The following is a 21,113-nucleotide window of genomic DNA, read 5'->3' on the forward strand; positions in this document are numbered from 1 at the left end:
ATAGTATCAGGCAACTGGATTACCACAATTGTTTCCTAAGTGGTCTTTTTTCCACTCTCACCCACTCCTGGGAAAACACAGCAGTTGGAGTGATCCTTCAAAGTCATACTAATGTTATAATCAAAGCCTGCAGTGATTCCCATTTCATTCTGAATCAAAGCCCTACTCTTAAAGATCCCACATGACTAGGCCCCTATATTTCTCTGATCTCATCTCCTCCCTCTGGCCATCATTCTTCTGTTCCCACACTGACCTCTTTCCCTTTTCTGGAACACCTGTTCCTATTCCTCTCTGAGCACCTTTGTACTAGCTGTTCTTTCTGCTTGGGCAGCCTGTCTTCCAAGTGACAGCATGTGTAGCTAAATGCCACCACTTTCAGATTTTTGCTGAGTTGGTATTTTTCCCTGGGAGAACTCTCTGTGTCCCTTCTGCCACACCCCCAATCTTCCTTCCCTTATCTACTTTTCATTTTTGCTATGGAGTTTATTATCATTGAATATATTCTACAGTTTACTTATTCATTATTTTAATTTTGGTTGTTTTTCTTCCCCAGCTAGAATAACTTTCAAAGGGTAGAGATATTTGCCGGTTTTGTTTACCAATATATCTCAACACCTAAGACAGTGTTTGGCACATTATACAAGGTCATTTCTTAATGAATAAGATGGTGTTGAATTGGATCTTTGATTATATGGCCATACAAAGGCTGAGGCTACCAAGTGTTACTTTTGGAGTACCCAAAGTATTTCAGACTATCTCTACAGAATGTATGCTGGCCCTTCCAATCCCACAAAGACATCCTTTGAACATTGAAGCCTTGTCTACCTGTCTTAACTTAAATCTGTCCTCCCTTTTCTCTTTCCAAGGTCAAAATCTGGATCCTGGAATTTTCTATTTCCTTTTTGAAATGGTCTTCACTTATTCACAGAAATTCCCCAGTGTTCTTAATTTCTTTACTCAAGACCCTCACAACTTAATCTCATAACTGGACTTTGTTCCCCTGTGCAATGGAGCTAACAGGAAGGGTGGGAAGGATTGAACAGAGGTATCTGTTTACAGGACAAGGGTGTTTTATCTTGGTCAAGGATCCAAGTGACCATGCATACAAGCCATATTTTGCATCTTACCTTTATACCTGTAAGAGAGACCTTGTCAAGGGTTTTCCTTAAGTTTAGATATACTATATTTAAAGCATTATTGAAGTATTCTGAAAAAGTAGTTATGTGAATGGCTGGATAACTGATACATACACTTTGTTACTTACTAAATATCTAAAATGAAACAGTAAATGAAATAGTTTGATGTTTCTTTCTCTTGTGTGACCCCATGGTTCTATCCTGTGTTATCATAGTTTTTATTCTCCTATGTGCTGCTCTATGTACATTTTTTCCCATGGACTATGTGGGACATGGTGATTCTCAATAACAGGGCTGTGCTCCTTGGGTCTGAGATCTGTTGAAGCAATGACTTAGAAAAGTGAACTGAGGATACCAATAAGCCTTCATTTTTAAAAAGTATTTCTTATATTTTCTCAATACTGGACACCAGAAGGATGGCCTGGAAGATTGTGATTTCTGTGTATTGAGGATTCATTACAACCCAAGCACCTTACCGACCTCTTGTTTATATCACTTTCATGCCAATTCATTGTTAATGTACACTTTATTTCTAGAGATTTAAATTTAACTATTTTCATTGTCAGCTTTGAGCTAAGATCATTAGACATTTTGGAAAGGGGAAACTAAAGCAGTTACCTTATTAATATTTTATAAAATAAAGGTCTTGTCCTCTCAGCAAAACACTTCTTAGGTTAGTGCTATTTTTGTAGCATTCTGTGTTATAATTAAATATAGGTAAAATTGTTCTTAAATTGTATGGAGGGTATGTCTATAGTCCTGAACTTGGGACTTCCCATAAGGTTAAGGGGTGATATTGTTTAACAATGAGTTATGCACTTTTTTTTTCCTTACACAAATAAAAACCAGACAAACAGGTGTAGGCTGGGAAATTGAGGTTTTTTTTTTTTTTTCATTGCTGGGATCAAACCCAGGGCCTTGCACAAGTGCTCTACCATTGAGCTATACCCCTAGCCTGAGTTTGAGGTTTCTGTAGCTCATGGTAACAATATTTTACTAATATCTGAAAAAAATAGAGACGATGGTATTGTTTAAACAATTTGAGAATATCCCAATGTTTAATAGGTTCTGCCACTGCTCAGTAACATGAGAGAATGAATGTGGGGTGGGCATCTTTGGGAAGGTTTTCTGTAGTTAAAAGGGGCTAATCTTGGACATTTTCTCCATGTACTATTATCCCAGTTAAACCAAAATTTTTCATTATAGTCTTAACAACCATCAAGAATTGTATTTCTTAAAAATGGAGAAAATGGACTGATTAAGGAGTGTTTTAGGGAATCTCCTGTCCATCTTGCATGCTTGTAGGGACATTCCTGGTCCTGTTGTCATAACTGTAGTATTCAAAGCTCAATCTACTCTAATTCTGGCAGCTCCCCCACCTTTTTTATTGGTTTGTTTTTGCCTTTCCTCTGTTTAACTTTTGTTACTAGACTAAAATATTTTCCTAATGCTTGAAAACAATTTCACTCCAAACTGTATGTTTTTGTAATAAGAACTGAAATTTCATTTAATTCCTATTATCTTTACAAGTTACAATATGTGATATGTACAGGAAATGGATTTAAAACAACCAACAGGGGAAGACATTCTATAATACTTGATCCAGTGAAAAATCATTTGCCTTCCTGGAATTTTGTACAATAAAATCTGAATTTTGTTTCTGGGAAGTGTTGGTTTATGATTGTCAAAGCAAAAATTTCACCCAAATATTACATAATATGCTTTGGAACATGATTTTGTGCCATGATAATTATATTGTTCTTTCTTAAAATGTGAGGATTTTATCTGTAAAATTTAAAAAATTTAAAATTTAAATTTTTTTTAAAAATTGGAGGGCTGGAAGTTAGGTCCAGAATAAACCTGTGGAAACCAATGCTAGAATAATTTTCTCTCTCTGGCCACCTCACAGCTATTCCAACATGAAACACACTAAACCATAAAATATGTACTAAAAACATTCTACAATGTTCTAGCTTTTCACATGAATGGAATTATTACTTTTTTTTTTCTTCGAAGTTTGAATTGTTGGTTGCTCCTGCTTGACAGGCGCCTTTAATACCTGCTTTGTAGTGTAGGCTGTGGATACAAAGGTATTCAAGAACCCGACAACACTTGCCCAATATTTCGGCTCCTGCATTTCAAGTGCAGGCAAAGACCTTTTGAAACTTGAACTGCTTTTCGGTAACAGTGAGAGACCAGAGCTTGTCACCTGAATCTCTGGGGAATAGGGGATAACCCGGGCCCCGCCCCCGCCCCACCGGAGCCCCGCCGGAGCCCCGCCTCTACTTACGAGCTTCCCGGCCGCACGGGGGCGGGGCCGCGGACCGCAGCCAACAGGCAGCAATGGGCCTGGCGGGTCGCGGCTGGGTTGCCCAGGCTACCAGCGCGCGGCTCCGCCCTCACTTCCAAGGCTCTTGCTTGCCACCGAGGGCTGGCTGGAGTGGGACCTGGTCTTTGCGCGCAGCAAGAGAGCAATGACCACGTGGAGCCTCCGGCGGAGGCCAGGCCGCACACTCGGACTCCTGCTGCTGGTCATCTTGAGCTTCCTGGTGATCCGCAGGTGAGAGAGAGTCCCGCCCAGCACCTGCGGGACTGCGTTCACCCCAGCCCTCCACACCTCAGGTTCTCGCCTCCTGCAGTCCACGAATCTCGACTTCCCACGGAAGCGTGCCTAGACTCCTCTTTCTTGGAGCTCAGCACCCCAGAGTCCCTCTGCTTCTCCAAGTACTCTGATTCAGGAGTCTGGGCGACACCAGGCACTACCCTCCTAGTCGCCTGTGCATTGGAACTTCTCACTCCCTATCCCTATTTTCGAGGTTCTGCTCCGCGTTCTCAGCACTCTGGGAATGTCAGCAGAACTAACCTTCACATATTCCACCTAACCCCCTTCAGCTGTTCTCCCAGGCCCTCAAGCCTTTCCTTCCAAGCCTTCTGGGACTCTCCTCTTCCCAGAGGTCAGCGCCTCAATGCCTACAGCTATGGCGGATTTAGCCCACTCAGCAAGGTCATAAGGACGTTGTCCATTGCCTTCCTGGATCTTCAGATCTGATGTATTTGCATGATGCTAGTATTGATAAGTGGCTCTCTCCACTTTCCCTCATTCACCAGCTGACTCCTCCATCCCTGCCCATCTGCCCATTTAGAAAATGTTTTTTTTTTTTTTTTTTTTACCCAGTACCTTTGTAAAAATTTTCTGGGTTCTCTACCCTAGAATTTTTCTGAACTGTATTTGTTTTTGGGCTTGGTCATCTTTCAGGTCATGCCTGGCACTTTTCATATTCAAAACCATCCGTGTTGCTGGGGAAGCCAGCAGTAGCATGCAATGATTTGGCACTGGAGGTTGGTGAGAAGCTGAAGGGGAGGAGCCACTGGAACTGGTAGCAGGGATATCACCTCTCAGCTTTGTCATTGGCATCTTCTCTATCCCTTTACTTCATTTCTCTGAACTTCCCATGTGAGATAGGGATGATTTTGAAGGAGATAAAGATCTAAATGTTTTTGCTGTCAGAAGAACAATTGGAAACTTTATATTTACCATTTACACCTTCTTTGTTTTTTGTTTCTAAGATGAGGGGATGTCATAACGATGTTTGAAATAAGAAAATGGCTCTACTCTGGGGTGCAGAACACTTACAAGGCATTTCATTTCAACATTTGTTCTCAAGACTTTTCCCATCTTGGCCATGATCACTCAGTCATCCTCTTTGAAGACTGGCCCTGGCTTTTGTAGGGCGTTGAGCTTTCCTACAGGTGCTGAGGCTGATGCAACTCCCAGAAGAATTGCTCAGAGCAGTGGCAGCAGGAGTGTCTTATATACAGCATGATGTCAAGGATCCTGGGCTCCAGAGAGAATGGGTTAGCTGTGTGCATATAGCCTGTTGTTGATCAGGAATACAGTAGTTTTGCATCAGACCCAAACTGAGGGCCAGCACTAAAGGGCTTGAGATAGCATACTAATAGCCCCAGGAAAGTGTATGAGAAGGAGAGTGGGTGTTTGTTGTTGTTGGGCTAAATAGAGAGGAGGTGTCAGGCAGCTGAATGGGCTGTGAGTAGGTCTGACCTTCTCACAGGTGAGCTAATCATGTTCCTGCCCATGTGGGATAGCAAAAGAAGAAGTCAGGCTGGGCCTACGGAGTTGCCTGGGAATGGCATTAGAGAATAAATACCTGTGACTCAAGCCTGGGAATAGTTTGAAATGCTTAGGAAAGATGTTGTTTCTTCTACCCCTCTTACTTAGCAGGTAAGACAGACACCAGAGATGCTCTGAACCAGGTTCAAGAACATCTCTTAGGATCCTTTAGAATACACTTCTTGTTTATATTTTTGATTGTCTCACCCTCCTAGCCACTTTCTGCCCAATTCCTTCTGTTCCACTTGGGCTGGATATCAGTGATTGTGAATTACTCTAGTAGCCTGGAGGCTGGAGGAGAATAGATTCTTTGTCTTTCTCTCTTCTTGCCTTACCCCAGCTTTGATTGGGTCATTAACTAAGTGGGAGGTGGGGGCCTCTCCCAGCTGTTAGTGGGGAATGTTGGCGTGGCCCATGGAATATAGGTCACATGGAAACTGGCTTCTCAGTTCACAGCATTGTGAAGCCCAGTTGTCAGGATTCTCCCTTCTTCTGTACCCCAGAAGGCAGGTATGTGGATGGCAGAGGTGGTGATGGTAGCAGAAATAATTTAATAGTAATATTTCTTTCTTTTATTTCCCTCGAAGACTTTTCCTTGGTTTGGTTCTTGGATAAACATAGTTTTATTGATTACATGATATCTAAGAAATAGGAGGACTGGATTGACTTGAGGAGGATTTGAACCTTAAGTTTTTTTTTAGCTTGAACAATGGTCTTTCTTAAAAACTATCTTTTTTGAAGTATAATTTTCATGAAACAAGATGGACATAGTTAACATATAAAGTTTGATAAACTTTGATATGTATATATGTATATCTCCATTTTTCTCTGTGTGTGTGTGTATGTATGTATGTATATATGTATGTATGTATGTATATATATATATATATATATATATATATATATAGAGAGAGAGAGAGAGAGAGAGAGAGAGAGAGAGAGAGAGGGAGGAGAGAGAGGTATGTATGTTCACTCATCTGGGAAAATACCATAACAATTAAGAAAGTGAAAATATCCTTCAGCCACCCCAAATATCCTTGTACCCTTTTGTCATCCTTCCTTCCCACAGTTTCCTTCTCCCCAGCCCCAAGCACTGTATATTAGTTTGTATTTTCTAGAGTTTTATAGAAATGTAATGTAAAATGAATACCCCCCTCTTTTTTTTTGCTTAGTTCCTTTTACTTAGCTTATTATCTTGAGATCTATGATGCCTGTATCAGTGTGAGTCAGACCATTGAGCCAATTGCCTTCCTCTTTCTTCCACTCAATCTGTAAACAAAGAATGCCTGCTGGGGATGTAGCTAAGTTGGTAGAGTGCTTGCCTCACATGCTCGGTTCAATCTTTAGCACCACCAAAAAAAAAAAAGAATGCCTCCTTGATATGATCAAGGCAGTATGATTGTATTTTCCTTAATATAAATGCATCACTGCACAATAATTCAATCAGCTCTGCATCTCTTACAACTGAAATTTTAGCTAGCAAATACTGAGAGAAAGGAAAGCCTCCAGTAGGCAGCCAGCATTAGGCTCCTGAAAGATATGTTGATTTCTCCTTTCATCCCTGTCATTCTCTGTTCCTGCACTGCCATTATCTGGATTCTGGACACCAAGCACTTCCTGTAAAAAAGAAAAGGGGTAGGGGAATTCCATTAACTCTTTCCCCTTGTTAAAGGTGGATAATAGCTACACTGGTCACTTTATCACTTTATTTGATCCAAATCGTAGTCTGTCTTCCAAAGGTATGTGAATGGATGGTGTTTCTTCCTGTGAGGTCATTGATTTTATGAGCTTTGCCTAGATGGACTCAACTCTGCTTGGAGGCCTGAGTCACAGTCCTTGGAATGTTCAAACCCTTTGAATTCTGTCCTTTCATCCTCTAGAGGTGAACCTTTCAGCATTTGGGAAGTGCCTCTCAGCAGGTAATCACCTGTTTGACATCAGAGGTGAAGCAAAGCTCCCTGTGCAGTGCCTTGTCATGCAGGAAAGGTGGGATGTTTGATTCACTTTGTGCTGGTAAGATAGCACCTGGACTCTTGCAGGACCATGCTAGCCAATAACTGAAGGAGACCAGAGTTTTCTTGGAGAATTGACATTATCCATGAGTTTACAATTTAGGAGTTGGGAATACCCAGAAAGGTGGGGGCAAGGAGCTGCACAGACTAGGCAGCAGAAATATCAAAATACCAAAAGGTTCTTCCCATTTTAGATCAAGGAAGTAGCAAATGAAATAAAAGCACTTAGTCTTTGAAGCAATGATACATCGTGTCACCTCAAATGGTTCTCTGGAAAAGAATTCTGGAGATTCTGGAATGTGAAGACAAAAGCTTTGAGAACATCTTGTATCTGGGAAGGACTCTGGAGCCCTCCCACCCTTCTAACCTGCCACCTCCAGCAGAGGCAGTATTCTTTTGTATGGGGCTATTTGCTTCTTTGTCTCCACTCAGTTTTTTTCTTTTTCTTTTTTATTTATATATGACAGCAGAATGCATTATAATTCTTATTACATATATAGAACACAATTTTTCATATCTCTGGTTGTATACATAGTATATGTGCACCAATTCATGTCTTCATACATGTAGTTTGGATAGTAATGATCATTACATTCCACCATCATTAATTAACCCATGCCCCCCCCCTTTTCCCCTTTAACCTATCTGCCCTATCTAGAGTTCGTCTATTCCTCCCATGCTGTCTTTCCCTATCTCAGTATGAATCAGCCTCCTTATATCAAAGAAAACATTGAAATTTGATTTTTTGGGATTGGCTAACTCCATCCACTTACTTGCAAATGCCATGATTTTATTCTCTTTTATTTCTGATTAATATTCCATGGTGTATATACGCCACATATTTTTTTAATCCATTCATCTATTGAAGGGTGTCTAGGTTATTTCCACAGTTTAGCTATTGTGAATTGTGCTGCTATAACCATTGATGTGGCTATGTCCCTGTTGTATGCTATTTTTAAGTCCTGTTGGTATAGGCTGAGAAGAGGGATATGGAGATTTCTTGGAAAATTGGGAATGGAACCACCATTTGACCTAGTTATCCACTCAGTTTTAACTTTTCTTAAATCAATTGCTCTGGATATTAAAGATCATTTTAAAAAACTGCTCCTTGTTAGGAACTTCTGGGATAAAAGAGAAGGGATTGTTTTTAGAGACTTACGGTAAGGAAGCAGATATTTTTTGACTGATGTCTGTTCATTGGACTCTTGGTGGATACTCATTCTTCTGTACTCTGACACTCAATAGAACAGTGGGGTTGCTCTTTCTAATAACAGATTGTGTTTATCTGAAAATTTCAATTCATAGGTAGGTAATAAATAAATATGATGACTATTCGAGGATGAAGGGGCATCTAATTAAGTGAAACTCCCACTCTTGTCTCCTAGGGACCTTCTCTCTTCCCTCCCACCAGAGACTATTTATGAAAATGTTTTCTCTTAGAGGTATTGTATGCATCCACTTGTTCATTGGACAACAGTTCTCTATTGATGGGTATTGATTTTTAAAATATTTTGGCTACTAAAGTAAACCAAGTGAAATGAATATCTGTTAGATATATTTCTATAAGTAGAACTGCTGACCAAAACATTCATTTTAAATCTTCATAGTCATTTTCAAAATAGTACATGTCATTTCTGTTGGATTAGTATAAAGGAGATTTTAAGCTCAACTCCACAGCCTAACAGGAAGAAATCCTGTTTAATATGTGTGGAAGACAATGTGGATTCCTTGGGTCTTACAAGAACTAACCCATCTTTTATGTACCCTTTTCAGTAAGTCCCATGTGATAGATTTTAAAATATATGTAACACATTTATGTTGTTTTTTATTTCATGAGGTCATTGCATTCGGATTTTTAGTACATCTCTAAGATCAGTCTTATTAACTGTAGAGTCCTTTTGAGTTATCTAATAGGATTTTCACTTCTCTCTAGACTGAGATAATTGTTCTATTTTAGTTTACCTATTTTATCTATGAGGCTATTAATGAAAAATTTCACATAGTGAATGTACAGTGACTAATAGTGGGACACCTTGTTGCTGTTGTATGTGGTAGGTTACTGATGAAAGTTTTTGTTATTTTGCATCTTAAGGTGTTGGCCTAGCACACTCTTCTTTTAGAAAGTCTTGCTCTCTAAACCACAGTATTATTTCTGGTCAGGTCAGTCACCTGGTCTGATTTGCAGGAGCCTGGGTATCAGCCAATTCTGGCTTCCTGAACCTCATCAGGCAGAAGAACAGAGGTAATGGGATGCATTCATGCCTTAGACCTTGTGTCTCTGCAAAATGCATATACTTGCTTTGGGCTTGACATCATCCAAGTCTTATGGAGTATTTGATTCTTCTAGCAAAAGAACCCAAAGTATTGAGCTCAGATTAAGAGGCACATCTAAGCTGGGCCAGGTACCCGGAGTGAATACTATTTCCCTATGGCTACCATTCTTCACATCTCAAGGATTGATCCAAGAGGCAATATTTTGAAGTATAGGTGTTAAGAGAATGGCCTGGGCCAAGTACTTCCTTTCTTACACCCTTAAGTTTCACTGCTAAGGGCAGAGAGAACAGAATTGACAGTTGTTGGGGGCAAATGGACATACCATCTAAAATCATGGTCTCCAGTTTGAGTGAATGAAAAAGTGTTTTCTTGGTTAGTATGTTAATATGATGCCTGAATTCAGTTTCAGTTGAATTTGTTTCTGGAAGCCCAATTAGGAGCACTGTGTACCTGGAAATTGAACTTATAAGCTGTTATCTCGGGTAACCAAGTGTATAATTTGTATAAAGTACTTGGGATCAGCAAGGACTTGTGTTTTGGGACTTGAAGGACTGTAATTGCAGACACCTGCTGCAGGTGTCTAGCTTAGCCATGCCCTTGGCCAACCTCATACTGCATGAATGTCTCCTGATCTCTGCCTTAGGCTGTCCAATTCCAGCTTCTCATGACTCTGTCTCTGTTGTGTCCAATTGTATGGATCCTGGCTCATTCATGTGAGATCAGACTCTGCATGCTGAACAAATGCCTAAAGGAGTTGACCATGATCCAAGTGACGCCTCCCAACCCCATCACTAGCCAGGGTTCTGATCAGATTTTGCAGGATTTATTGGTGACTTGGGAATGTGCAGTGCACATTCAAGATTGTCCTCATTAGCATGCCTTATTCAAAGAGATTTTTCAAGGAGGTGACTGGATCTGATGTCCTACAGCCATCCTGTAAGACCTGCTTTGAAACTTGAGAATCCATTCATGGTTCCATTCAGAGTGAAAGATGTGGAAACCTGTCACCTGTTTCTTTGTCCTCTTCCATTCAAACACATCCACCCAGAACTTCTCATGCCCAGGAACACCTTGCCTGCTAGAATCTGCACTGTACCTTTTGTCCTCATGACTCACTTCAATGATTAAGAATGGAGTATCAGAAGACTACACCCTCTACTCTACTTTCTCATCAGGAACAGTCTGATGAGCATTCTGTTCCCTAGGTTGTGGTAGAGCTCAGTCTACTTTATGTGCTGCTCTTCACATCTCGTGGCCCCATCAAGAATCCTGACACATTATGCCTTCTTCCAGGCACCTGGCCTTAGACTATGAACATGGCCACCTCATTTCCTAGGTGGAGAAACAGAATGTACTGAGCAGTGAAAATCCAAGGACAGATTGTCGGGTGGCAGCTAAAGCCTACTATGTGATGTCTGGTTCCCTACAATGACTAAAACGTGGCTTCTCTAAAATGAAGCCAAATACTAAAGCAATAGAAATTCCAGAAGAAAGTGTTACTATAAGCTCTAGCTGCAAAGAATGCAAGTTGCCCTTGGTTTTGTTACTGGCGGCCAAGCCAGGGAGCCTGCCTGGATCCCAGCTGGCCCAATTCAGCTGCCTACTCACATAAGCAAATGATGTAAAAAGAAACATGAAGGTAATGCAATTTGATTGAACTCGGGAGAAGCAGCTAGATTGTTTCTCTGTAGGTCTTACAGAGGCGTTATAATTTATAGAAACAAAAGCCAGGTAATATATACACCTATATCTAGGTAAGCTGTGTTAGCCAGAGAACATGTCAGTTTCAGCTTCATTGGTGCCAGCCTAGCCAGATGATAGTTGTTTAGTTTCCAATATCAGCACAAGGATGTTCTCTGTTTCAGTTTCAGCCAAGACATTTTTATCATGAGTGAACAACTCACTAGGAAAAGCAATAGAAACAGGGCTTCCTCAGGATTTGGTTAGCTCCTGGGTAATAAGCCTAAATTTAAAGTCTCTCTGACCTTTAAACCAGCCAGACATAACCACACAGTTGATATTTCCTTTATTTTATTATCATTGAGTTAATTGCTCAGGAAATTATGGGGCTATTCTTAATATGATAATCATTAGTATTAATGATCATGATTAGTGTTAATAACCATTTTCATGGTGCTTTCTCATTTGATACATGAAGCTGTGAATTGCATCATTTCATTTTCTCATAGTGAATTCCTTTGAGAAACCCAACATTTATCATTCTCATTTTCTCACTGAATATATCTTTTTTAGCAAGGCTTTGAGGACATGCTATTAACCTACCAGAAAATTTCCAGAAAAGAAATAGTTGAATTCTCTGGAATTTGGAATTTGATAACAGCTAACATATTTTTGTATGTGACGTTTATTTCCTGCCTTTTAATAAGACTGAGAAGAAATATTTTTTAATAAAATCTAGAAAATGGCAGAACATAAATACAGTAGCAAGGAGAAATTCTAACTAGAGAGAAACTATATGTATATGTGTATGTGTGTATATATGTATGTGTGTATATATGTGTGTGTGTATATATGTGTGTATATATATGTGTGTGTATATATGTGTGTATATATATGTGTGTGTATATATATTGTGTGTATATATAAATATATATATATGTAAATATATATCTATATATATATAATATATATGGTTGCTTCTCAAGCTTTAACTGTAGGATTAGGTTAAAATGCAGGTTTTGATTCAGCAGGTTTAAATTAAGCACAGTTTTGGGCTTTTCTAACAAGCTGTAGATGAAGATACTCTGCTGTCTACAACCACACATGGAGAAGTCAGCTGATTGGTCATCCACAAAGGAATAGATTTGGGATATTTGGTAGTGGCAGGGACTATGTTAGCATAAAGTTCAAAAAGAGCCCATCTCCATCCTTATTGACTTCTCTGCACTTAGTAGGGTGGGGAAACAATCATTAGAATCAGTGATGTGATGTGTACTAAGTCAAGAATTGGAGATTGTGGTTTCTAAGTTCTGGCCAGGGAATAAATTTTGCTCCCTGCTGGAGTGATTGTTGAATTGTGTCATCTTTATCTTTGAAAACAATGAGATTGCATGTGTAAAGCCATTTTCTTTATCAGACTATCAAAATGCCTCTGTTTTGAAGAATCTGTCCATCCATTTTTTGCTCCAATTAGCTTGGGGTGGGTCCAGCAGGTGCCTGGGGAAGGGGCCTGATGAATACTTCAAGCAGGGAGGGCTGAACAGAAAGAAAAGTGTGTTCTTTGGAGTAGGTATGGTCAAAATCAAGGGAAATTGTCTGGGGTGTGGGAGGCTTGAGATAGCCAATATGGTCATGAGCTTATAGCCAGCTGAGAACAAGGGGTTGTAAAGGAGGATCTAGATGGGGCCCTGGGGAAACACTGAGGCCTCTGTTGAGTAATCTAGTGCTTTATCTGCTAGGATAGAGGTCAGTAGGATTTTTTGAAAAGGGCCAGATATGAAATTTTTTCAGCTTTGCAGCTTTATAGACATATTTCTATAAAAACTGTTTATCTGTTCCCCAGAGCAGCCATATGTAGATGGTAGATGTGGCAGTTTACCAATACAACAATTTATGAATGCTGAAATATGAATTTCATGTAATTTTTTATGTGTCCCAATATATTATTATTATGATTTTTTTCTCAGCTGCTTAAAAATGTAAAACTATTCTCAGCTTACAAGCCTTACAAAGACAGGTGGCAAGTAGGATTTGTCCTCTGGCTAGAATTGGTTAACCCCTGTCAAAGGGGTTGGATTGGTCTGATAGAATTTCAGGATACAGATCCATTATAAAATTTTAGAAATTATTACACAACTTGGCACAAAGTCTAATACATAAAATATTATACACTAAAATGGGAGGGGGAAGGATTATATCATATTAGCAACATAAAACCAACTGAGGCTAGTCTTTGCAATATGATTGTGAAAGCAAATGCTAACATAAATTTCTTTTGTATAGTGATAATACTTCTTCATTGCACATTATAGGGTATTTAATTTCTACCTGATCCTCATAGTAGCCTTTCTGAAAAGTTGGAATGGGCATTAGCCGTATTTTAGAGGATCAAACTCATGTCCACAGTGTCATTAATCAGAGGTGACGGTACTACTCAAGGATTCATGACCAGATCATCCACTTCCAAATATTCTGTCTTTATTCCCCCATTTAGTTGGTCCTTTGGAAAAAGTAAGTCCTAAAATATCATTTGCAAGTCACTTGTTGGAACAAGAAACTTTTCCCTTTAGAGAAAAAAAAATGGTGATTAGGTCTTAGGTGACAGAGAACATAGCCTATATGTAGTCCTGTAACTTCAGTGTAAGTTTCAAAGCTGTGGGCTTGCAAAGCAGGAAGAGGTAGGTTAAAAAATATATATATATATGTATTATATATATATATAATATATATATATATATATTTTTTTCCATATTCCATGAGTGGCCCAGAAAACAAAAGGTCAGTAATGACCATTGTTGCATCCTGTTCCCTTGTCTGTGGCCATCAGCCTCCTCAAACTTGGGCCTCTTCCTCCTGTAAACTCAAGGAACTATTTTTTGCAGAGGAGCATAAAATATGCCCAGCAATATGCCCTCTGGTGTCAAGAACTGTACTGAGAAGAGAAAAGGCACCAGTTAAAATTTGCTTTTGCCTCAAACTTACTTTTCATTTTTTCTTGTCTTCAACTTTTCTAAAATTTACGGCCATACATTTCCAGTTTCCCAGGTATTCTGGCCAGCTTTCTCTCCTGGTCTTTAGGAGCCTAGGTGGAGAAGAGGGGGAATCCTAGGAACTCTGGGGTCATTGGGAACAATTAAAAGAAGTCCTTTTTGCCAACCCCAGAGATACTTTTTCATGGATTATAACTGTCAAACAGTCTTCCAGTCTGAGTTATGCTGGATTATCTCTTGATTGGTGCTTGATCTTCAAAAAATAACTTAATACCTGAAGTATGACCAATGAATAGATGCTGTTTAACATGGATGCCTCTTTCCAGGTATCTGTAACTCAAGTCAGGTGAGAAGGCTCAGAAGTACTATTCCTAGTAGCTGCCGCTTTAATGTTTAGCCAGGTGGCCTAGAACACCTGGCCATATTAGGAGCCTGTGAACTATAGCTGCTCTCCAGACCCTAATGCTAGAGAGCAGCCCCTTCCCATGTAGCATGACCCTGCTTCATCCTCTTTCCTTCTAGCACATACACATCTTCATGTTGAACATTGTGTTTGTCTTGTTCCTGACTGCAGCGTCACCTTGCTCTCCTCCTGCAGTGGGGCCCAGCCCTGTGAGTGTTGCTGAAGAAAGATACCTTCCAAGGTTTGACCAAGTTGGAGGGTGGGAGCTGGGCCTGACTGCCTGGGAGCAAGACCTTTTCAGAGATGCTGAGGGCCTGTGAAGAAGGCAAGGGAGCCAGTTGCCTCTCTGCTCCCCTGCTCGCTGCTGCCAGTGAGCTCCAAGGCTCCATCAGGGCATTTTCTCTTTCTAGGTTGGAGTGGAGTACTCTGATCCCTGCATGGCTCCGACATCGGCAGTTAGGGTTGCACACGAAAGGCCAACACTTTATGCTAGAGGATTCCATCTTCTGGATCTTTGGGGGCTCCATACACTATTTCCGTGTGCCCCGGGAATACTGGAGGGATCGCTTGCTCAAGATGAGAGCCTGTGGCTTGAATACCCTTACCACGTGAGTGCTGTGCCCCATCCCCTGCCACCAAACCCCTGTTACCAAATAGGGGTTCCTGGTGTCTGCAGGAGGAAAAATATAAGAGGAGGATACAGCCTAAGCTTTCTGCTTAGGTCTATGGGGTAAGAGTCTCCCTTCTTCCTAATCTCTACAGAACTCCCTATTAATAAGCACAAAAAGTTGTGAAATGACTACAGAGTCTAGAATGACCAGGTAACAATGTTGAACAAAAGAATAGAGTGAGAAAGGTAGGTAAGTGTACATGTAGGAGGGTTTTTCTTTTTTTCGTTTTTATTTTTCTTATGTATGTTGTGGGGCAGCTGGTGGGGGTGGGGCAGGGAGAGGGGACAGTTGAACAACTGAATTTTGTTTTCTCACAATTTTGGATGCTAGAAGTCCAAGATCAAGTTGTGAACATGTTTGGCCTATCCTGTGGCCTTCTGCTTGGCTTATAGAGAGCTATCCTCTTCCTATGTCCTTGCATGTCCTTTCCTCTCTGGATCCATAGTCTGGGTATCTCTTCCTCTTCTTATAATGACCCAATAAATAAATTTTTAACAAGCAACCTGCCCAACCTCAGTTTGTACAGCAAATGAACAGAGTCTTCTTCAGGGAACAATCTGAGAAGCAATGTCCCACATTCCTTTTTTGTCATGATCCTGATTGCTGTGGTTACCATTTCAGTACCTAGTGTGATTTTGGCACATGATGGGTATGCAATACGATGTTGAATATGCAAATCATTTTTAAAATAGATTCCTTTGTGAATAATATTGATCTTTTTTTTTTAATATTGGTCTTTTCATGGATTTTTTCCCCCAATTTCCAACAGATACTTGGATGTATGTCTATAAAATAAAGTGGGTTATCAGGCTGGATTGTTCCATTTTTGAGAAAAAATACATTATTATAAATCAAAAAGATGGATTTTCTTTGCTGGTTTATGAACTGGCTTTGAGGAGTTATAGGAGTGTTCTGAGATGTGACTGCATTTTGAAAGAAATGTGGATAGCATCTCAGAACTCCTGAAGATTATGGGAATACTGCAGGATAAACATTTTGCTTTGGTAACAAAGCAGAACAATCTACATTTGCTGAAACATGAAACTCTTGAGAATGAATTAGAAGCCATAAAGTCTCCCTTCATCTGTGAATATTCTTTGCAGTTGGAGAAGGTTCTGTTAGGCCCATGATGTGGTGGTCAGGGAGGAGAGCAACTTTCTTAACTATTATAGTGTTATCTCCCATCTCTTGAGTTGGCCTCCTTTAACAGCTTACTGAGTGCCATTATCTTTCCATTAGAAGCCCCATTCTATTGCAAGTTTTGGAAATATGGATGCTTTAGTAAAATAGGATTAATAACTGAAGTTTCTTTCTGCCCTACTTTTATCTCTTTTTCCAACATACTTACTTCTTTCTCACTGACAAGGGGTAGGGATGGCAAGCTGACCTGTGCTCATTGGGCCTGATTTTTTACTCTGCATATCTCATGCTTTACCTAAATCTTGTTGAGCTTCTTCTTCTCCTAAGGAGATGCGATGTTAGTCCCCTGGGGGTTGCCTTGCATTCTCTTCTGTCCCAGATCTGTTCAGTTAGTTCTTGGTTCTGGTCCTGAACCCATTAAGAAGCATATCTTCAGCCATCATAAAAGAAACATATCTTCTTTTAGGGACAAGAAAGGTAATCTAGGAGGTGAAGTGGAATAATTGACAAAGTCTTGCCTATAATTGTATTTTCTATTACAGCTATGTCCCATGGAACCTCCATGAGCCAGAAAGAGGCAAATTCAACTTCTCTGGGAATCTGGACTTAGAGTATGTGGTACTGCTGCTTCTGTGACCAGGCCCAGAGTGGGTGACAGACACATGGCCGCTTAGTTTAGACTAAGAACCCTAGTGGTATCTGGGCTGTGGTTTGAGAACCAGACAGGAACCAAGATCTGGAGCCTTGTTCTGAGGATGCTCTGAGTGGCTCTGTACCCAGAACTCAGTTGTTCTCCAGCAATGATGTGTTACCCAGGGGTGCTGGGCTGCAGCCTTTGACCCAGCCTCTCTATTGCAGCCTAGAGGGGCCAAGATCCTTGGTGCTACTTGACTCTAAGTGGGATCCAGCCACTTGGCTGGGGTCAGAGATATTCTGTGAGCTCTCACGGGTATTGCTGGGTAAGAGGCTCTGCACCCTGATGCCTTTATTCCTTATGCTGCCAGTAGGGCTGAGCTGATCCTGATTCTGGGAGCCAGTACAAATGCAGCTCCCAGGGCCACTGGCCTCTGACCAGAAGGATTCCCTTTTCTGGTAGGCTGGGCTGACCCCCCCCCCCCCCAAGTCTTCCTGGTTAAGAGAAGAAAGGGAATGAGAAGCTAGGTAACTCTGACACACTGTCAGGTATGAGGCTCCCTCTTCATGCCACCTCCCTGTGGACTCTCATGAGAGGGCCTGACTTTGTTTATCTCCCCAGGGCCTTTGTCCTGATGGCTGCAGAAATTGGGCTGTGGGTGATTCTGCGTCCAGGCCCTTACATCTGCAGTGAGATTGACCTTGGAGGCTTACCCAGGTAAGCCTGGCTGAGAGAGGCCAGTGTGGCTTAAGGGATCTCTGTGCTAATACAAAATATTCAAAGAATATTGATTTAGTTTGGTTTTCAAGGTATAGTTTCTATTCTGTGCTAAATTTCCTTTTCAGAATAAGTAGCATCCAAAAGGGGTAATTTTGAATGATGTTGCAGTTATTGGCCTTGTAAAATTCCATTGGATTGTGTTAAGTGGCAAACAGCAGCAAGAGGATTGGACATTCTGGAGCTTTTTATTCTTCTGGGCCCAACTGTGAAGTTGAAACTCAGACAGATCATTTGTCTGCCCTTGGCTTAACTTTCCCTCACTACAAATGGAAAAATCAAACCTGCCCTATTTTTTAAGGATATTACCAATCATTTTTTTTTTTAAAGTTCAGTATTTTGGTAAAGTATAAGAGAAGCTTTTGTTTCTGTTTTGTCTTCAATTTTTCTAATGTCTGATCTTTCTAAATGTAATTTGTTGAACTACAAATCTGGGCAAGGATCAGCCGGGATCCCATTCATTTCCTTATCCTAGTCATTACTACCGTTATTTTCCAGTAAAAAAAAAAAAAAAAGATTTTCTTTGTTATAATAGGTATAATCTTTCCTAGCCTCATACTGTACCAGATGGTTAGACCCAGGCTCCCCACCCTATGCTGCCCCAAGAGAAAAGACTGATTTCGTTCTCCCGGGGAACTTTCTTCCCACAGCACAAGCTCCAAGGTCCTGCTTTGTTTTCTCTCTCAGTTTCCAGCTCTATCAGCCCTTCCCTCAGGGGCTCAGCCTCTCTCTGAGTTGGCATTGTGTTTGGAACAAGGCTGTGAACACAGCCAGAGTAGATTCCCAAGTCCCTATGGATTACAGGGCCAGTGATTTCCTGGAGCTCAGCTAGAGGAAGATAGGATTTAACAATCTTAGAAGCAGCAAGAAGCTCTGGACCTCAGATCTTCTGCCAGGCTCTATGTGGCACCTTTGCATTTACTAGGGTGTCCCTTGAGGCACAGCAGGGGAGGGTGAAGCCACAGTGCAAGTGATAAACTATACCTTTGATGTGACGGGGAATGTGGAGGTTAAGCACTAAGAAGCCCAGGTCTCCTCCATTTAAAAAAAAATTATTCTACTTTGTTATATATCATAGCAGAATGCATTACAGTTCATATTACACATATAGAGTACAATTTTTCATATCTCTGGTTGTATACAAAGTACAGTCATACCATTCATGTCTTCTCTGACCTTGTTCAGGGCTTTGGAATCAGGACAAGGGATGCCCCAGAGCCTTTTGTTAGAAAATATGTTTTTTTTTTTTAGAATTTCAAGTGGGAAGGAAGTACTTGGACTCCTGTTTTAGAACCAAGCCATAGTGCTGTGTTTCTTTGGGGGAAATTGTCATCACAGCAGTCAGGGTAGAGAAAGAAATTGAATCTACTGCTGCCGCCACTGGCCAAGCTCTGCAGGGCTGATGTGGCTCATGCAAAGAAGTATGTGGTCAGCAGGGACACAGCTAGACTGCAGTCACCTTTCACGGGCTGTGCTGGCTCATTTTTCTGGATGACCCTGGAAGATTGTGACTGTGTCCTTCTCCATCCCCAGTGATGATTCCTAACCCTTTGGCTTCACCATTTTGTTGGGGAATAGTGATGGAAATGCTTGCAACCTTGGTCTTGGGTCCCATGAGAAGCTTTTCTTACTGTGTGGCAGTGATAGGTAGAGTTCTATAGCTGGAAAGCTGGAAATGACCTTCCCCCAGAGTTGTGCTAGTGGGTAGGGAAGCAGTGGAGAGTGCAGGCTGACTCTGTTGCTTGCCCTTGAATCTGTCTGTACTTCACCCAACATCCTGGTTGAGTGGAGGTAGTGAGATAGGAATGACTCTCAGCTCATCCTGGTCTCCAGAGTCATCCCTGAGTTCTCTGGAACTACTACCTTCTCGGCACCGTGAGCCTGCCCCAGGAAAACCCACAGATCCTGATTCTAATGATCCTGTCCTCTCCCTTTTCTTTCTAAGCTGGCTACTCCAGGACTCTGGCATGAAACTGAGAACAACTTACAAGGGCTTCACTGAGGCAGTGGACCTTTACTTTGATCACCTAATGTCCAGGGTGGTGCCCCTCCAGGTAAAAGCAAACGGACTCTTTGATATTTTACTTATCTTTCTTCTGGGTAGTAGGTAATCCAAATAAGTTCTCAGACCAAGGGGTCCACAGTTCTTTTCAACACAGGAACACACTCTTCCTGACTGCCTGAGTTTTAGAATCAGAGGGACTCGTGATAGTGATCTTTTCAAAGAGCTGTGTATTTCATTGTGGTATCAGCCAAAGTTAAATGGACAGACAGGTGTCAGGACTCACATTTCTCTGTATAGTTCCAGATTCATGACTCATGATGGGTAAGTAGGGATGTCTTAATAACTGAAAACACCATGTGTCAATGTCCCAATAGCACCGTGGCTCAGTTCTGCAGAGAGAACATGGTTAGGCCTTATGTACTAAACAGATGATTTTTTTAAAATTAAATTTTAAGTACTTTTCAAGGTACTTCCCTCTGCTAACCAAAAAGGTACTGTTTGGTATGCATTTGCTATTTAAACAAATATGTTAAAATGAGTCTTGGAGGGAGTATTTAATATTTTATGTAATAATTAGAAGCAATAAAAAAGGAGAATGGGAATAATTAAAGTTGCTTAAGGAAACCATGAAGAATGGCATTGAGGAATTAGTACATCAAAATTAATGTATCAATAAAAAATTGCTCTTGAGTTAATTCTTTGGAATGTTCATAGCATACATAAATCAAAGAGAACAGCCAGCTAAAGAACAGATGTCAATTAAATATGAATTTCAGGTAAGCAAGGAATTTTTTCTTAGTGAAATATTGCCCAAATAGCATGTAAGTTTTTACATTTAGAAAACTTATTCATTGTTAATATAAAAATGTCTTCATTATAAAATGCAAATGTAACTGGGCATCTTATATTTTTATTTACTAAATTTGGCAGACCTAATCATGAAAGAAGCAAGAAGCTTGGAAGTTATTGGCCTAGATCTTTGTACGGAAAATGGAGTTACTGAGGAGATTCAGCAGGTGGTGCTGATAGGTTGGGTGGTGGAAGAGAGGTGGGAGCACTATCAAGGCCATTATGGGAACAGAGTTCAGAGGCATTCTTGGGCATGGAAGTGGCATAACCAAGGGTTTTTTTCCTAGTTATAATTATTTTATTCATTTCTTAAGGATTATATATAATATCCTAAATTTATGATATCTGATCTTAAAATGATAACAACTTAACTTTGATTACATAAAAAACTACTTCTTTATATTTCTATTTCC

The 21,113-nt window shown here is 40.6% G+C and overlaps 1 protein-coding gene across 4 annotated transcripts in view; it reads left to right on the forward strand.

The window, feature by feature from the left end:
* Positions 1 to 3,447: 3,447 nt before the first annotated feature.
* LOC101976490 (beta-galactosidase-1-like protein 2) overlaps positions 3,448 to 21,113 on the forward strand; it is a 38,505-nt gene continuing 20,839 nt past the window's right edge. For all 4 annotated transcript variants that reach the window (XR_013438005.1, XM_078047366.1, XM_078047368.1 and 1 more), the window contains exons 1-5: positions 3,448 to 3,696; positions 15,035 to 15,232; positions 16,978 to 17,046; positions 17,691 to 17,786; positions 19,792 to 19,900. Coding sequence is in view for 3 of the 4 variants with exons in the window: in XM_078047366.1 (XP_077903492.1) it covers positions 3,611 to 3,696; positions 15,035 to 15,232; positions 16,978 to 17,046; positions 17,691 to 17,786; positions 19,792 to 19,900 (558 nt within the window). In the remaining variant the exon portion in view is untranslated. The remainder of the gene's footprint in view (positions 3,697 to 15,034; positions 15,233 to 16,977; positions 17,047 to 17,690; positions 17,787 to 19,791; positions 19,901 to 21,113) is intronic.

This window comes from Ictidomys tridecemlineatus, chromosome 4, assembly GCF_052094955.1.
Source record: "Ictidomys tridecemlineatus isolate mIctTri1 chromosome 4, mIctTri1.hap1, whole genome shotgun sequence".
In the NCBI taxonomy this organism is placed as follows: domain Eukaryota; kingdom Metazoa; phylum Chordata; class Mammalia; order Rodentia; family Sciuridae; genus Ictidomys; species Ictidomys tridecemlineatus.